Source organism: Amphiura filiformis, chromosome 10, assembly GCF_039555335.1.
Source record: "Amphiura filiformis chromosome 10, Afil_fr2py, whole genome shotgun sequence".
NCBI lineage: Eukaryota > Metazoa > Echinodermata > Ophiuroidea > Amphilepidida > Amphiuridae > Amphiura > Amphiura filiformis.
Window position 1 is genome coordinate 60,401,481 of NC_092637.1, and position 13,574 is coordinate 60,415,054.

Sequence of the window (13,574 nt, forward strand, 5' to 3'; positions counted from 1 at the left end):
CAACTATTACATGACACATTAGAAGTATACCTGTAGTCTCAACTATTACATTACACAGTAGAAACTCAATTAACATCTATTGTTTATTCAACTAATTTGTCAACATTAGCATGTATTCTGTGTATGGAGAACCTATAGTCAACAGTAAAGTGTTTGTTTGTTGAATTGGTTTGTAAAGTGAAGCTTTTGAAGGACAAAGTAATCAGGGTTGCCAAACCTGTGGTTTGGTAACCCAAATGGGTGACTTTTGAACAATTTCACTGAGACTTCCCATAGGAACAGATCATGGTTAAGAAAAAAATTGCGTGACTTTTCAGCAATGCAGGTGCAAGTCTACATTTATTCAACTAGGGGACTGGGTCGGAGAGGGTTTGTCTGATACCGGGTCTGATACAGTAGCAGCTGACAGTTAATTTGTGTCTGTGCAAAATATTTAGGCACATGTGGATTTTGATTGTTCTGAGACTGCACTTCAAAAATTGCGCTGCATCAGGTGAAATTGCACCACAACTTTGAAAATGGGGTGCACCCCAAGGTAACAAAATTAACTCAAATATTGAAATTGCATCTGACCTTAATTGTAAATTCTAAATGACAATATCCTCTCACCTCACTAATCACATTAAATAGAACATTTAAAAAAAAATTAATATAAAACATCGGTACTGCAAAAGACAGTGACCGTGAAAGACGGGTGACTGCTAGTCATTATATTTTTGGGTGGGTGCGGCGTGCCGCACCCACCCTGTATTCTCTGACTATTGACCTACTTTTTCACATGCCGCAGTGTTGAGAAAATATTCGTGCCGGTTATATCCCAAACACCCACAGAGGTGATAGTTTACGGTGAGTTTTGTAATTATTACTTGATTTTGATATGTAAGTAATACAATAAAGTCGTCATAGGCAGTAATGTGTTTGTATTAAAAGAAATAACAAAAATAATTATTTAAGTAATAGAAATACTATTTGGAAATTGCAGCAAGATTTGCAGATGTTTTTATTTGAACAGTACCAGTTCACCAGTTTTGCTAGTTTTCCTAATCTTTGGGCTAAATTAATAGCATCGTGAAGGTCATATATATCATTTTATACTGACAGCTTCGGCATGTACTTAAATACAGCTTGTATGTGCATTGTGTTCAGTGTGTACATAGGCTATTTACTTTTCAAATCTTGTGACAAATAGTGCTTGGTGATGCTTGTATAAGGTATTATAGACAAATTATTAGAATGCATGTGCACCAGTAGAAATGGCCCAGGTTGAATAAAATAAATAAACATATGAATGAATATTTTATTCCCTGGATTATTTTTGTTGGGACAAAATAATGATGTAGTTTGACGCTTTTAAATACAGTTATGTTAATCATAATGAAGTTACAAAGTTAAAAAATAATATCGAAATATTGTAAAATCAAACATTTCCCCTCATAAGTTGCAATACAACATATTGAGGAAATTGATATGACAGATTTTTAAACTTTGATATGGAAAGATACCCCAGCCCTGTTGTCTCACCAGAGAAGATGAGCAGAAGTCTTTCTATCTGATGATAAAAAAAACACTCTAGGTATGATTACGAAAATGTTTTAAATAACTATTATCTACAAAACTTTTATAACAATGTTTTATATAAAATGCTAATATAAAACGTTTTCTGTTATGATGTGAAGGGTTAATATAAAAACAGGGAAAATCTGTTCCAACTGACCAGCAGAGAACAAAGGATAAGCAATAGATCAGATTAAAATAAAATCAGGGAAAATATGACACAACCTCCAATGGGGAATAACAACGTATAAGCGTATAAAGTTAAAAACTCTTTTAACTTTGTTTATACGTTTTGTGTTATTCCCCTATTGGAAATCGATGTTGTGTCATATTTTCCTGTTTTTAATTGTGAACTTGACTTACTCATTCTTTCATTTCTCTTGACAATTTTTCATTTGCCCACCCTATTCCTTTTAAAGGAATTTTTATTTGAGTTTGACCTGTAGAATAGTGAGGGCATTATTTACCCCTATTTTACTAGTACTTGGTCCTACATCATTAATAAGACCATGTGTAGGATATTGAGTTTGATCATAGACTCTATAAAACATACGGTAAATAATATGGTTTGATCAGTGGTGCTAGGTGCAACATGAGCTCCATAATAGACTACCTATTACACAGTGATAAATATCCAAGAAACCACTGTGAGTTATTAGCACATTTGTTGGTGATTTGATCAATGCAATGAGGGGGTTGTATGTTAAATATTGGGATACTAAAGTACATGTATATTAAGCAATGATAGGCCTGTGTCTGTGAAAAGCCCACAAGGCTAATTGCAACCAAACTTGGGTCATAGCTGCACTATGGGAACCCTCATCTATTGGTGGCTTTCAAGTTCATATACTGAGGTCAAATGGTCATTGAGGTCAACTTGTAAAATACCATTATTTAAGACTGTTGGTTAAATTTGGTCTCATATGAACAGTTTAAATCCTAATGTAACCAAACTTTGGGTTGTAGCTGTATTATGGGTACCTTCATGTATTGGTCGTATCCAAGGTTACATAGGGAGGTCAAATGTCATTTGAGGTTATGTTTGTTTGTTTACCACTCATACAGTTTGACATTTAGCTGTTATAATATCTTTCCCATGGTGAAGGCCCGGGGGTGAAGGCATCCCAATCGCCATCGGCATCAAAAACTGTGATGTTTCTAGTTAATATTTTTTGCCCCGCTCATAAGCTTAAAGTAAAATTTCGCCACTTAAAATGAATGTGTGTCAAGGTCGAGGTATTGCGTCAGACGCTTTGCTTCAAGAACCGCAAAATTTTAGTTTTCCCAGCATGTGGTGCGAGAACCACCCTAAATTTGATTCATACTTACCGGGGGTTTGCAAATTTTACTTGCCGTCTTCATTAATATTTGTCAGCTGAAATTTGCAGATTGAGTCAATTAATTGGTTGTTAATTTTGTCATTTACAGATTTAATGATTCTGAACCAATTACTGATGGTGTTGATGCTAGAACATTTGTAGAAGTCTCAGAAAACGAAGTCAGTCCATGGAGAGTACAGGAGGCAGCTATCATAGGTACGTGTATAATTTCTCACAAGGGGCTCCTGCAAAGTTTACAGTATTCCATCTAGCTGTTCTAGATGATGCAATTTTGGAAGCATAGTTTATGCACAGAATACCAGACCTTGTGGACAATCTAAAATTTTATCATGTGGGTGGTAATTTGTGGTGGAAAGTATGAATGATGTATGCAAACTTCCTTGAAAATGAGATACTGGTATTAAACAAAACTTGGTGGAAAAAAGGATACCAAATTGTTACATACATATTTTTGATATGTTTAAAGACCCCCTTTGCAGTGATTTTTCATCATATTCCCCCCCCTCCCTTTTATATGCAAAACTAAGGAAAAAATTGGGCTAAAAGAATACCCTTTTTTGTGGTTTTCAATGACTAGTATTTTAAACACCCCTTTTCAATGACACTTACGGGAAGTTACAGACAAACACTAGTGGTAGTCAAATTGCTAATTGTTTACTATCAAACTGAACATGTGTGCTCTCAAAAACTGACAGCTCCAATCTATGATTAATTCTTCAGTAATTAAACAACTATGCATGATAGCAAAATTGATGGACATGATCAACAATATGTACCGGTACCTAAAGTTATGAAGGTAATTTTAAGACCATCAAGGGTCATCTCAAATTAAATAAATAATGATTGCTGGATAGCACTTTGGGGGAGCCGGGAGTGTAATTGTAGGAAAATGCCCCAAATGGTTCATACATAGGCCCTACAAATTCCTTGCACATGACATTATTTATATTTGTATATGCTGCAGTATTATTGATGGTGTATTGTTGTTGTTTTTGTTGTTGGGCCACTGTCCTGTCAAGCTGCTATACAAAACAAGTTTGTTTTATCATTTATAATCCTGATATAGATTTAGTGGAGAAACAACATGAGGATGCACTGTGTGACTTCATGACACAGGAGCTAAGGGAAGAGCAAAAGAGAGACCAGAAATTAGCGCATGGAGAAGATCACTCAACCCAACAGCAAAATAGAGACCAGACAAAAACATCTGGAGCCGGTATGCCGGAACATATAATATTTGTTTTGAAAATATTCATATTTCTGTTAAAATCTTAATATTTGATTGAGGAATATGATTCTTACAGGTCACATATTTATTAACTAAGGATATAGGCTCACCTATGTATTACATAGATGTCAGCACCTATTGGCAACAGTCAGTCCTGTTTATCCACGTTGCAGTTGACAATTTGCTTTTGTTTGTATTGTTTTGTTTCTTTCATGACAGATGCTTCCAAACATGTGGGGGACAGAGATGACAGAGCTGGAAATGAAGAGCCAAAAGTGGGTACATCATCAAATACTGAAGAGTTCATCACTGATGAAGACCAGAGAGGAGGTACATTATTTATCATGCTTAGTACAAACATTTTCTTTTTATAATATCCCTGGCTCTGGCCATGAAGGGAAATTATGTGATAGTGTATTCCTATTTTGTGTATGTGTGGGGTGTATGGGTTTATATAGGGTTGTGCGTGTGTGTGCTTATGCTACATCCAGTTGGTACACTGTTTACAACAACAACAACTTATTTTTAAGGAGGATATTGTCTGGTCAACAGCCTCATCCCCACTTTTTCTCAATAAAAATGGAGATTTTGGTGTAAATGCAAATCCCATACTTATCTCTTTGAACCTTTGTATATCATGGGCCGAAAGATATTTTATTTGGATTTTGTAAGCCAAAAAATCTTAAATGCACATTTTTGACTCGTATCAAAAGGGATTTTAATACGGGAATGAAACTTAGGCAGAAATAGCAGTTGATGAAATCAGACTATCCTCCCTTAAATATACTACTTCCTATGATGTACTACTACACCCACTTGTTGCATGTCTCTCTTTAATGAACACCAGAATTACCAGCAGGCATATCAAAGACAGTGGCACAGCTACTGCAATCCAAACAAGATGACCCCAAGGGAGTTCCTGAATTCCAGATTTGGGATTTTGGGGGTCAAGATGTATACTATACGACTCATCAGGTAAGTCAATCAATTCTTTATAGCAATCAAAGATGGGAAATATTAAAGTCATTCCCTCAAAGTTGTTCACCTTTGAATGCTGCCATCACATACTTGTACACAGGCATGAGAATTTGCGATATAATACACATTTTAAGGCAAATTATAAACAAATTGATATTTTTGATTTTTAACAGTCCTCAAAGTAAATTTTATAAATCTAATGAAATGCATTTAAAGTGTTCATAGCTGGGAGGAAAAGCGACCATCATTTGAAAATTTGAAGATACACATTTTTTCCCCAAAAGACCAAAAATTGTAGGTCTTTTTGGGAAAAAATGAATATCTTCAATACGTAAGGTCAAAATTTTCATATGATGGTCTACATATACTTTAAGTATCAAAATTATTTGATATCATCAGGACACTCCTCGTATTCAGAATATAGCAATTCGATTTGTCTGATGTGCTCTCATATCCCACAAAAAATACTGTGCACACGTTGCTATCTGTCCCCATAAGGCTGAATTCACAAACTTTTTCAGGCAGTTTTCAAAAAAGCCATTCTCATGCCTGTGTACATTTACAATCATGTATAGTCATACATGTGTGTTAGTATGTTACCGCCATGCCGATCTAAATGTTAGGGATTCTGTGGGGAATCTTTTAAAACCAGTATTGTCAAAACCCTCAGTCTTGTGCGAAAATTCTTGGGACAGATGATGTTTTATAGATCAAATTCCTGTGAATTGAACATAAGGCTGAAAATACATGATACGTTTCATAGCTCACGTTATGTACTTGCTTACTCCCCCACCCCTCCCCCCTAGAAACAATGTTGGAGCAGACATTGAGCGCAACCACTTTTTACTATTTTTCAGCATTCAACATTGAATAAGGGGAGCGGGGATGCGTAAAATAAACAAACTGTCCCAAGCTTTTCGCGCGGTATTGTCTGAAAGAAGCAAAAAAATAATCTATAATATCAATAAAAACGCCATAACTCTTGAACACGTTGTTCGATTTTCATGATTTTTTCAGTGATGTTAAGAAATGGTATTATGCATTGCCTAATTAGCAAAAGTCTATGGAGATGAAGAAAGAACCCCATACAATTGTGTTATAAAATTTGCATCAGGTGCTACTTGAGCAAGAGGGGGACTATAACCAAAACGAAAAAAAAATTCCTATACCTTGGTGATCATGAAACAAATATAATATGTAAGGATTTCAAGAAAGAATGATTGAAAAAGAAATTTTCATACTTTTCAATAAGAACTTCTTTTGCACAAGGGAATCACAAAAGCATGCAAAACTCATGGTTCAAGAACCACATTGGTTAACTTGTTCTATGTGGTCTTTCACATCCCTGATATTAAATCCAGCAACTTAGTGGCATTTGATAAGTTGATTTTAAAAACTCATTAAATGAAAACTGAAAGTCTTGAACTTTGATCTCTTCAGTCTGTTATTGCATTTGTATTTCACATTGCATACATGTATTGTTTTGAGTTTGTTACCTTTGTTTTTTGCATATTTAGCACCTCCTCATTACAAAAAGCCATTATATTTCAATTTGTGTCACACCTTTTAAATTGTTTAATATTTCAAAAGTTGGATACAGTGTTGCAGATTTTGTATATACCAGGGGTGTCTATTCTTCCAGAAAATTGAAATTATTCCCTCACCCTACCGCGCTGTGTCTCATCCGTCCCCAGATTCTTCCCTAACTGAGATCCAAAAAAATGGACCCAAAAGGGAAAATTTTAGGCTGGTTGCTATCTACATGTACTTTTCCTTATTTTCTTGTTCCATCCCTTCCCTGCCTGAATATAGGTGTGTTGTCAAACCCAGAAACTTCTTTATACAACTGTTAGGCTAAGTTGTGAGTTGTTCTATTCTGTCTGCCCTCGAAAAACATCAAATTCTTTCCTGGATGGTACAGTGGACACTGAACCATTGCATCTAAGGACTAATGGTTCAAATGGAAGACAGGCTGGCAAACACCTCTCTAGAGGCTCTTTATTATTTTCAGAGCTAGCTGTGATTTATTATTTACAGGGGTGTGAGAGTTCAGCTTTTTTGTTTCGATTTTCAGCGTTTTTTGTACCAATACACTTGCTCTGTACAAAAGTATAGGATCTTCCCAAATTGCAGCTTTTTGCTAGGTGTTTTTAGCTTTTTGCTTACTATTTTCAGCTCTTTTATATATGTGGTGACTCACATGCCCCTGATTTATAAAGCCTTAGAATTAAAATTCTTCTGTAGCAGAGTTCGGAGATTGCCACTGAACTTTTGCATCTAGACCTAGGGAAGATAAATCAAGGATTTGGATCTGAAGCTGCCGTTTAAAAGGGAAGATAAACTTGGACAATAGAGCTGTTAACTAATTGATGGTTCTGTCTTCCCTTAGAATCCCAAATGCTTCCCTAGATGTCCAAACTAAAAAAAAGAAAAGAAAATGGATTTTAAATAAAACATGCAGAGCAGAGCTCCCTTAATCTTTGTGTGCATTATTACCTATAGTATGACCACTAGTCACTATTGCCCAGGCAGGGAAGAATTACTGACCCAACTTTTCCCTGCTTTATGCTAAGTCCATGGTTTTCCTCAAAATAAGTTTTGGGATGGGAATGGGTAAAAGCCAGGGGACCATTACATGTATGCTAAATTGCTAATGCTATGTAGTATGTACCCATTATAATTCTTCCCAAAATGACACTTGATGAATTCACCTACCCTTGTATAGCAGTCACTCCCAGCCAGTGGCCATCTATTTCATTCCAAAAATAGCCATAAAACATAATAATACATGTTCCAGTTATACATTTCCCCCCCCCATGAGTTAATTTTATTTTTAATCTTCCTTGAATCCTGTTGACTTTCTTCTGTTTTTCCCCTCTATTTTTGTTTTCTTTTTCAAAATGCAAAATTCTTCCCCCAAAGGGGTAACATTATTCCCTCCCCTTTGGGTGCGATTAACAGAAGAATAGATGCCCCTATATACTATATACCGTATCTATATACCGACTGATTGTTTGACTTTCTTACATCCTTCTCAGGTTTTCCTAACCCACAGAGCTGTCTACATTCTGGTATTTGATCTTCGTCTGGACCTCCAGAAAAAGGTCAAACATCAGGTTCCGAACATTGAAGAGGTGAGAAACATAAGAAAGCTTGCTGTATTCCTCTGTTTAGTAGTGGCTCTGTTCAATATCTGACCACGATGTCCCATAAATTGCGAGCTAATTAATGCCAATGCTACAATTATGAAGCAAGAGTCGATACCTGACTAGTAACCTGAGGTACTGCTGGTGCTGAGTGAGAAATTTTAATGTGCTTTAATTGAGTTTAAAAGGCAGCTGTGTACTCTCAGACATGCATGTAGTAAAAGTACCATATTTAAAACTTTGTAATTATTCACACAAGACATAAAAGTATACAATTTTTAACAGCAAGACATCAAGGAATCTGAATATAAATACAGATTTGGTGTAAAAACAACAATTAAGAAGAAAATTACAAAAAAGTGAGTTTTTGGGAATTTTGGCAATTGATCAAGATGGAAATTTAACTTAAACTGTAATGTAATGTATGAGAGATTCTCAATTGTATAATTTTTATAATTTTTCTTTTACCAGGGTGAGTCAAAATTCCATGAGTTAACAGGTCTAGAGTTGTTAGATTTCTGGATGCAGTCTATCTATGCATATGGTACAACCATAGACCTTCAAAGTACAACCAACCACCAAAAATGTGATGAAAACAAACGTCACCTATCAGTCAAATCACCAACCATATTTCTTGTGGGAACTTTCAGAGATAGCCCTGATATCAGCACTGATCCACAAGAAAGGAAAGTAAAGGTAAGTGTTAAATGCATAATCTCTATTTATGGTAGTATTAAGTCGTCTGAAAGAAGACCCTATTGCAGCATGATTCTTGTGTGTATATGTTTGACAGTCAGTGTGTCCATCAAACATTATTTAGTATGTATTTCTGTGTTATGCCTGTATCATACTGAACAATTGCAAGTAACGAAGCTTTTATTCATGACATATATTTTTGGTCGCTTGATCAGAAAAGTGATTGCCAATATATTGATCAGAAATCACTACCACTCTACAAAAACCTTGTTTTAGGTCAAAATTTAACATTTTTGGTTGTACAGGGGTAAAAGTTTCAGTTGCACCGATTTTGCCAAAATTATGGCAAATTGATTGGTTAGCTCAAAAATAAATCAGAAAAAGAATACTTTTGCATATCTACTGTGTTAACCTACTAAGATAGAGGGTAAAAAGATCAATTTTCCTGCTTGTCGCTGCCCAAATTGTAGGCCCATTTAAGGTTGCGCCCCTGGCATTCCACTCATTTTTATGCCTCCACTGCGAGGCAAACTGTTTTTGCAATGTCTGTGCTTCCGTCCTTCCGTGCTTCTGTCCGGATGCTATATCCCGGGCATGGATGGGCGGATTCACTTCAGATTTTCAGGATAGGTGGGTTATGGTCAGAAACTCTGGCTATTTTTCTTTGGGTGAGATTCAAGGTCATATACTGGGGTAAAAGGTCCTTTGAGGTCAGGGGGCCCATTTTCCTCATTTACCTCTTTTCTCGGACACTAGGGGTTGCACGTTCCTCAAACTTGGTGCATTGGTGCATCTTGACCCCAGGCAGAACAAGTTTGTATTGGTTAATGGGTCAAGGTCACCTGAGGTCATGCAGGGGTCATTTGAGGTCAAATTAGCAAAAACTGTCATATGGCCATGAAATTTGGTAGGTACAGTCAACATTTAGAGCCAATTTTTTGGAAGGTCATTTTGGGGTCACCCACGGCTCATCTGAGGTCAAATTAGTAAAAACTGTCGTATGGGCATGAAACTTGGTGGGTACAGTCAACATTTAGAGCCTAATTTTTGGAAGGTCATTTTGGGGTCATCCAGGGTCACCCAGGGGTCATCTGAGGTCAAATTAGTAAAAACTGTCATATGAGCATGAAATTTGGTGGGTACAGTCAATATTTAGAGCCAAATTTTTGGAAGGTCATATTGGGGTCATCCGGGGTCACCAAGGGGTCATCTGAGGGTCAAATTACTAAAAATTGTCATATGGGCTTGAAACTTGGTGGGTACAGTCAACATTTAGAGCCAAATTTCTGGAAGGTCATTGCAGGGTCATCCGGGGTCACCAAGGGGTCATCTGAGGTCAAATTAATAAAATTGGTCATATGGGCTTGAAACTTGGTGGGTACAGACAACATTTAGAGCCAAATTTTTGGAAGGTCATTTCGGGGTCACCAAGGGGTCATCTGAGGTCAAATTAATAAAATTGGTCGTATGGGCATGAAACTTGGTGGGTACAGTCAACATTTAGAGCCAAATTTTTAGAAGGTCATTTCAGGGTCATCCGGGGTCACCAAGGGGTCATTGCAAGGTCATTTTGGGATCATCTGGGTGGAGGCATCACAAGCCTCAACGTTTCTAGTTTATCCAAATTTTATTCAAGATTCTCTTTGGTGGGACGGTTCTAGAGGTAAAGTTACATCTCTTTATCCCAGTCTATTCGCTGGTCTTCTGATATGTTTTCTAAAAATGTTTATATTTTTATGTATTTCAATATTTGTGCAATAATTTTACTGGTATATACCAGTGATAAAGTCTAATAAATAAATAAATATCATGGCACAAGAGTATGCAATATTGACCTTACATAAGAGTTAGCACCATTTCACAAAATCTTTAATCTGCATGATTTGAAAGTCGTTTCACTCAAGTTTTGAGGTTTCAAACTGCAGCTATAAAAATTCTTTGCATGTTCATATATTTTAATGTTCTTAAGGGGGTATTTCACCCCTGCCCAATTTTGTGCCTATTTTTGCATTTTTTAAAAAATTATAGCGCATTGGTGACAAGTAAGATATGTATATTATAGGGCAAGGACTACAACTACTGCACTGGAAATTTTATTTCAGCACAGACAACAGTTGTGGAGTTAACAGTCAAAAATGAGGAAAACCAATATTTGATCAATAAATCAATAACTACTTGCCTTGAGTTGCTGAATTTTCAGTGCAGTAGTTGTAGTCTTTGCCCCTATAATACATAATTATCTTACCTGTAACCAATGCGCTATAATTTTTGAGAAAAATTCAAAAAATAGGCACAAAATTGGCCAGGGGTGTAGTACCCCCTTAATACATCTTATTAAACATTATGACCGCTCAAACAAGTGAAGAATTTCTTTCTGTTAGGTGTTAATTATTAACATCGCACATGAATGTGCATAGTAATGGGCAATACCCTCTTTTGTATCCACTATCGGTTGTCGATACCGATACCTAAAAGTATCAGCGATACTTCCGATACTAATCCCATTTTACTTGAGTGCATAATAATGGATGCGTGTTACACAGGTGTATGTATTACTGGTATTGTTTTTAAACCTAAATCATACAAGAAAATAACAATTTTACCCATTAAGTTCAATCAGTTGTACAAAATGCTAATAATGCTTAAACACTTTGTTTTTATTCAGATTTTTTTAACACAAGCTCAATTTGCTTTAAACTTCAGATCGTGGATAGGGTTTTTTATATCCCTACATAATACTAAACATCTCTTATATATTTAGAAATGTGTATTTAAAAAAAATCTTTTTAGGCAAATTTTTCTTTTGGTTTGTTTCATGGTAATTTACTACATTATTAAAGTGCATTATATCACAAGTATCGTATTGGCAAATGACCGATACCAAAAGGTAATGGACCACCGATAATGATGCAACTTTTATCGGCAGTATGGACTATCAGGTATCGCCCAACGCTAGTGCAAAGGATGATCATCTAAAGTTTATTTAACTTTGTATCTATCCCCCTATTTACATATAGATATCTGAAAAGTTCGAGAGCATCTTTGACATGATTTCTGATAAGCCTTATGAGGAACATGTAGTCAGCCAGCCTTATGCTGTAGAGAACAGCTCAAATAGCCAGACAGATACAGAGGTAACCAGTAATATTTGTTTGTTCTCTTATTATAGAATTAATTTGAAAGGCCAATCTTCCAAAAGGTGTGACAACATATCGAATTTAAAGAATTTATCTTTTTTTTTTTTTTTTTTTGCAGGGGCATTCATGAATTTCTTAGTGGTATGTTTCTTTCAAAAGCTGCTAAAACTATTTCAAGTTTTCAAAACATTTAAATAGTATACATAAAAAACTGCTGCTTTCAAAGAAACTTGTGAGTATTCCTTTAAATCATTAGAATCTATTTTATCACAGACTGCAAAAGTTTGTGGGACATATCACACACCAGGTAATTTAATATACTTCTTTTAAACAGTATTAATTACCTGTAACTCTATGGTCTATATTTTGCTTTTAAATCAGATTGCAGGTTTGGCCTCACTAAGGGAGGACATAGTGTATGTTGCTGGACGAGAAACATACATGGGAGAGAAGATTCCTCTTAAGTGGCTCACATTTGAGAAGTCTGTAGCAGAGGCTATCAAGGAAGGCAAACACTTCATGGAACTGACAGAGGTGAGTAATAGAGGGCAAAGATGTGTTATTTAAAATCATGACATTAATTTGCCATCTGCAGGTCGATCCTCCATGTAATTATTTCATGTATAAAGCTAATCCTAACCCTAATCCTAACCCTTATCTTAAGGGGTATAATACCCTTATTTTCATCAGTACCCCTCTTCTTTTTTTTGTTGCAAATTTATGAAGTATATAAATATGTTCATCACCTCATGTCCTGAACTTATAAAATATCTCTACATACAAAGTGCTTTTAAACCATTTTAGACAATCATTTTAGCCCTATATATTTTTTTGTTTACTGTATCCTAGTAACTCAGATATGTGTTTCATAACAAACCAATAATTTATTCTATTCAACATGTTCAAGTAGACTACATGAATAGAATACATTATAAATCCTTTGTTATACTATCTATAGAAATGTACTCACTGATTATAACACTGAATAAATTAATTAGGCCTAAGCTCTTCCACATAGACAATCTAATACTACACCATGTATGTATCTCCTATAATGTGTTGTTAGGAAAAGAGATTTAAAAAGGCCATAAGGTCATCAAAGGTCAGGTTATAGGTCACTTGGTTCAGGTCAAATTCAGGCATCCACATGTGATAGTCTGTGATATCATACATGTCATAATGAGGCATCAATTTTGATATTTTGTCTGTTACTGGATATACTAAAATACCTTGGGATGTAAATGGTGAGTACAATTTAGATTGCCTAGTTGAGATGGATTGGGCAAATAAATATAAAATAGTTACCAAAATCACAAAAATGAAGCTTACGGAAAACTACCTAATATGGTGGTATAGGTGACAAAAAATACAATCTTTTTCAACATTGCTGTAGTGTGGTTGTGGTAACCTGTTACCTATGGCTTAATTAAGTTTCAGTGAAATAATGTTGTAAGTTAAAAATACAAAATATAGCTCAACATTGAAAATAGAAGCA

General features: G+C 35.5%; 2 protein-coding genes across 2 annotated transcripts in view; both read left to right on the forward strand.

Annotated features, from left to right (window-relative positions):
• LOC140162014 (uncharacterized) overlaps nt 1-4,638 on the forward strand; it is a 31,768-nt gene extending 27,130 nt beyond the window's left edge. The window contains exons 6-8 of the mRNA XM_072185304.1: nt 2,983-3,089; nt 3,961-4,110; nt 4,342-4,638. Of these exons, the coding sequence (XP_072041405.1) occupies nt 2,983-3,089; nt 3,961-4,110; nt 4,342-4,496 (412 nt within the window). The 3' untranslated portion in view covers nt 4,497-4,638. The remainder of the gene's footprint in view (nt 1-2,982; nt 3,090-3,960; nt 4,111-4,341) is intronic.
• A 335-nt stretch (nt 4,639-4,973) lies between these two features.
• The window catches only part of LOC140163099 (uncharacterized), a 61,381-nt gene continuing 52,780 nt past the window's right edge, over nt 4,974-13,574 (forward strand). The window contains exons 1-5 of the mRNA XM_072186476.1: nt 4,974-5,097; nt 8,139-8,234; nt 8,718-8,942; nt 11,960-12,076; nt 12,461-12,613. Coding sequence (XP_072042577.1) covers nt 8,769-8,942; nt 11,960-12,076; nt 12,461-12,613 — 444 coding nt within the window. The 5' untranslated portion in view covers nt 4,974-5,097; nt 8,139-8,234; nt 8,718-8,768. The remainder of the gene's footprint in view (nt 5,098-8,138; nt 8,235-8,717; nt 8,943-11,959; nt 12,077-12,460; nt 12,614-13,574) is intronic.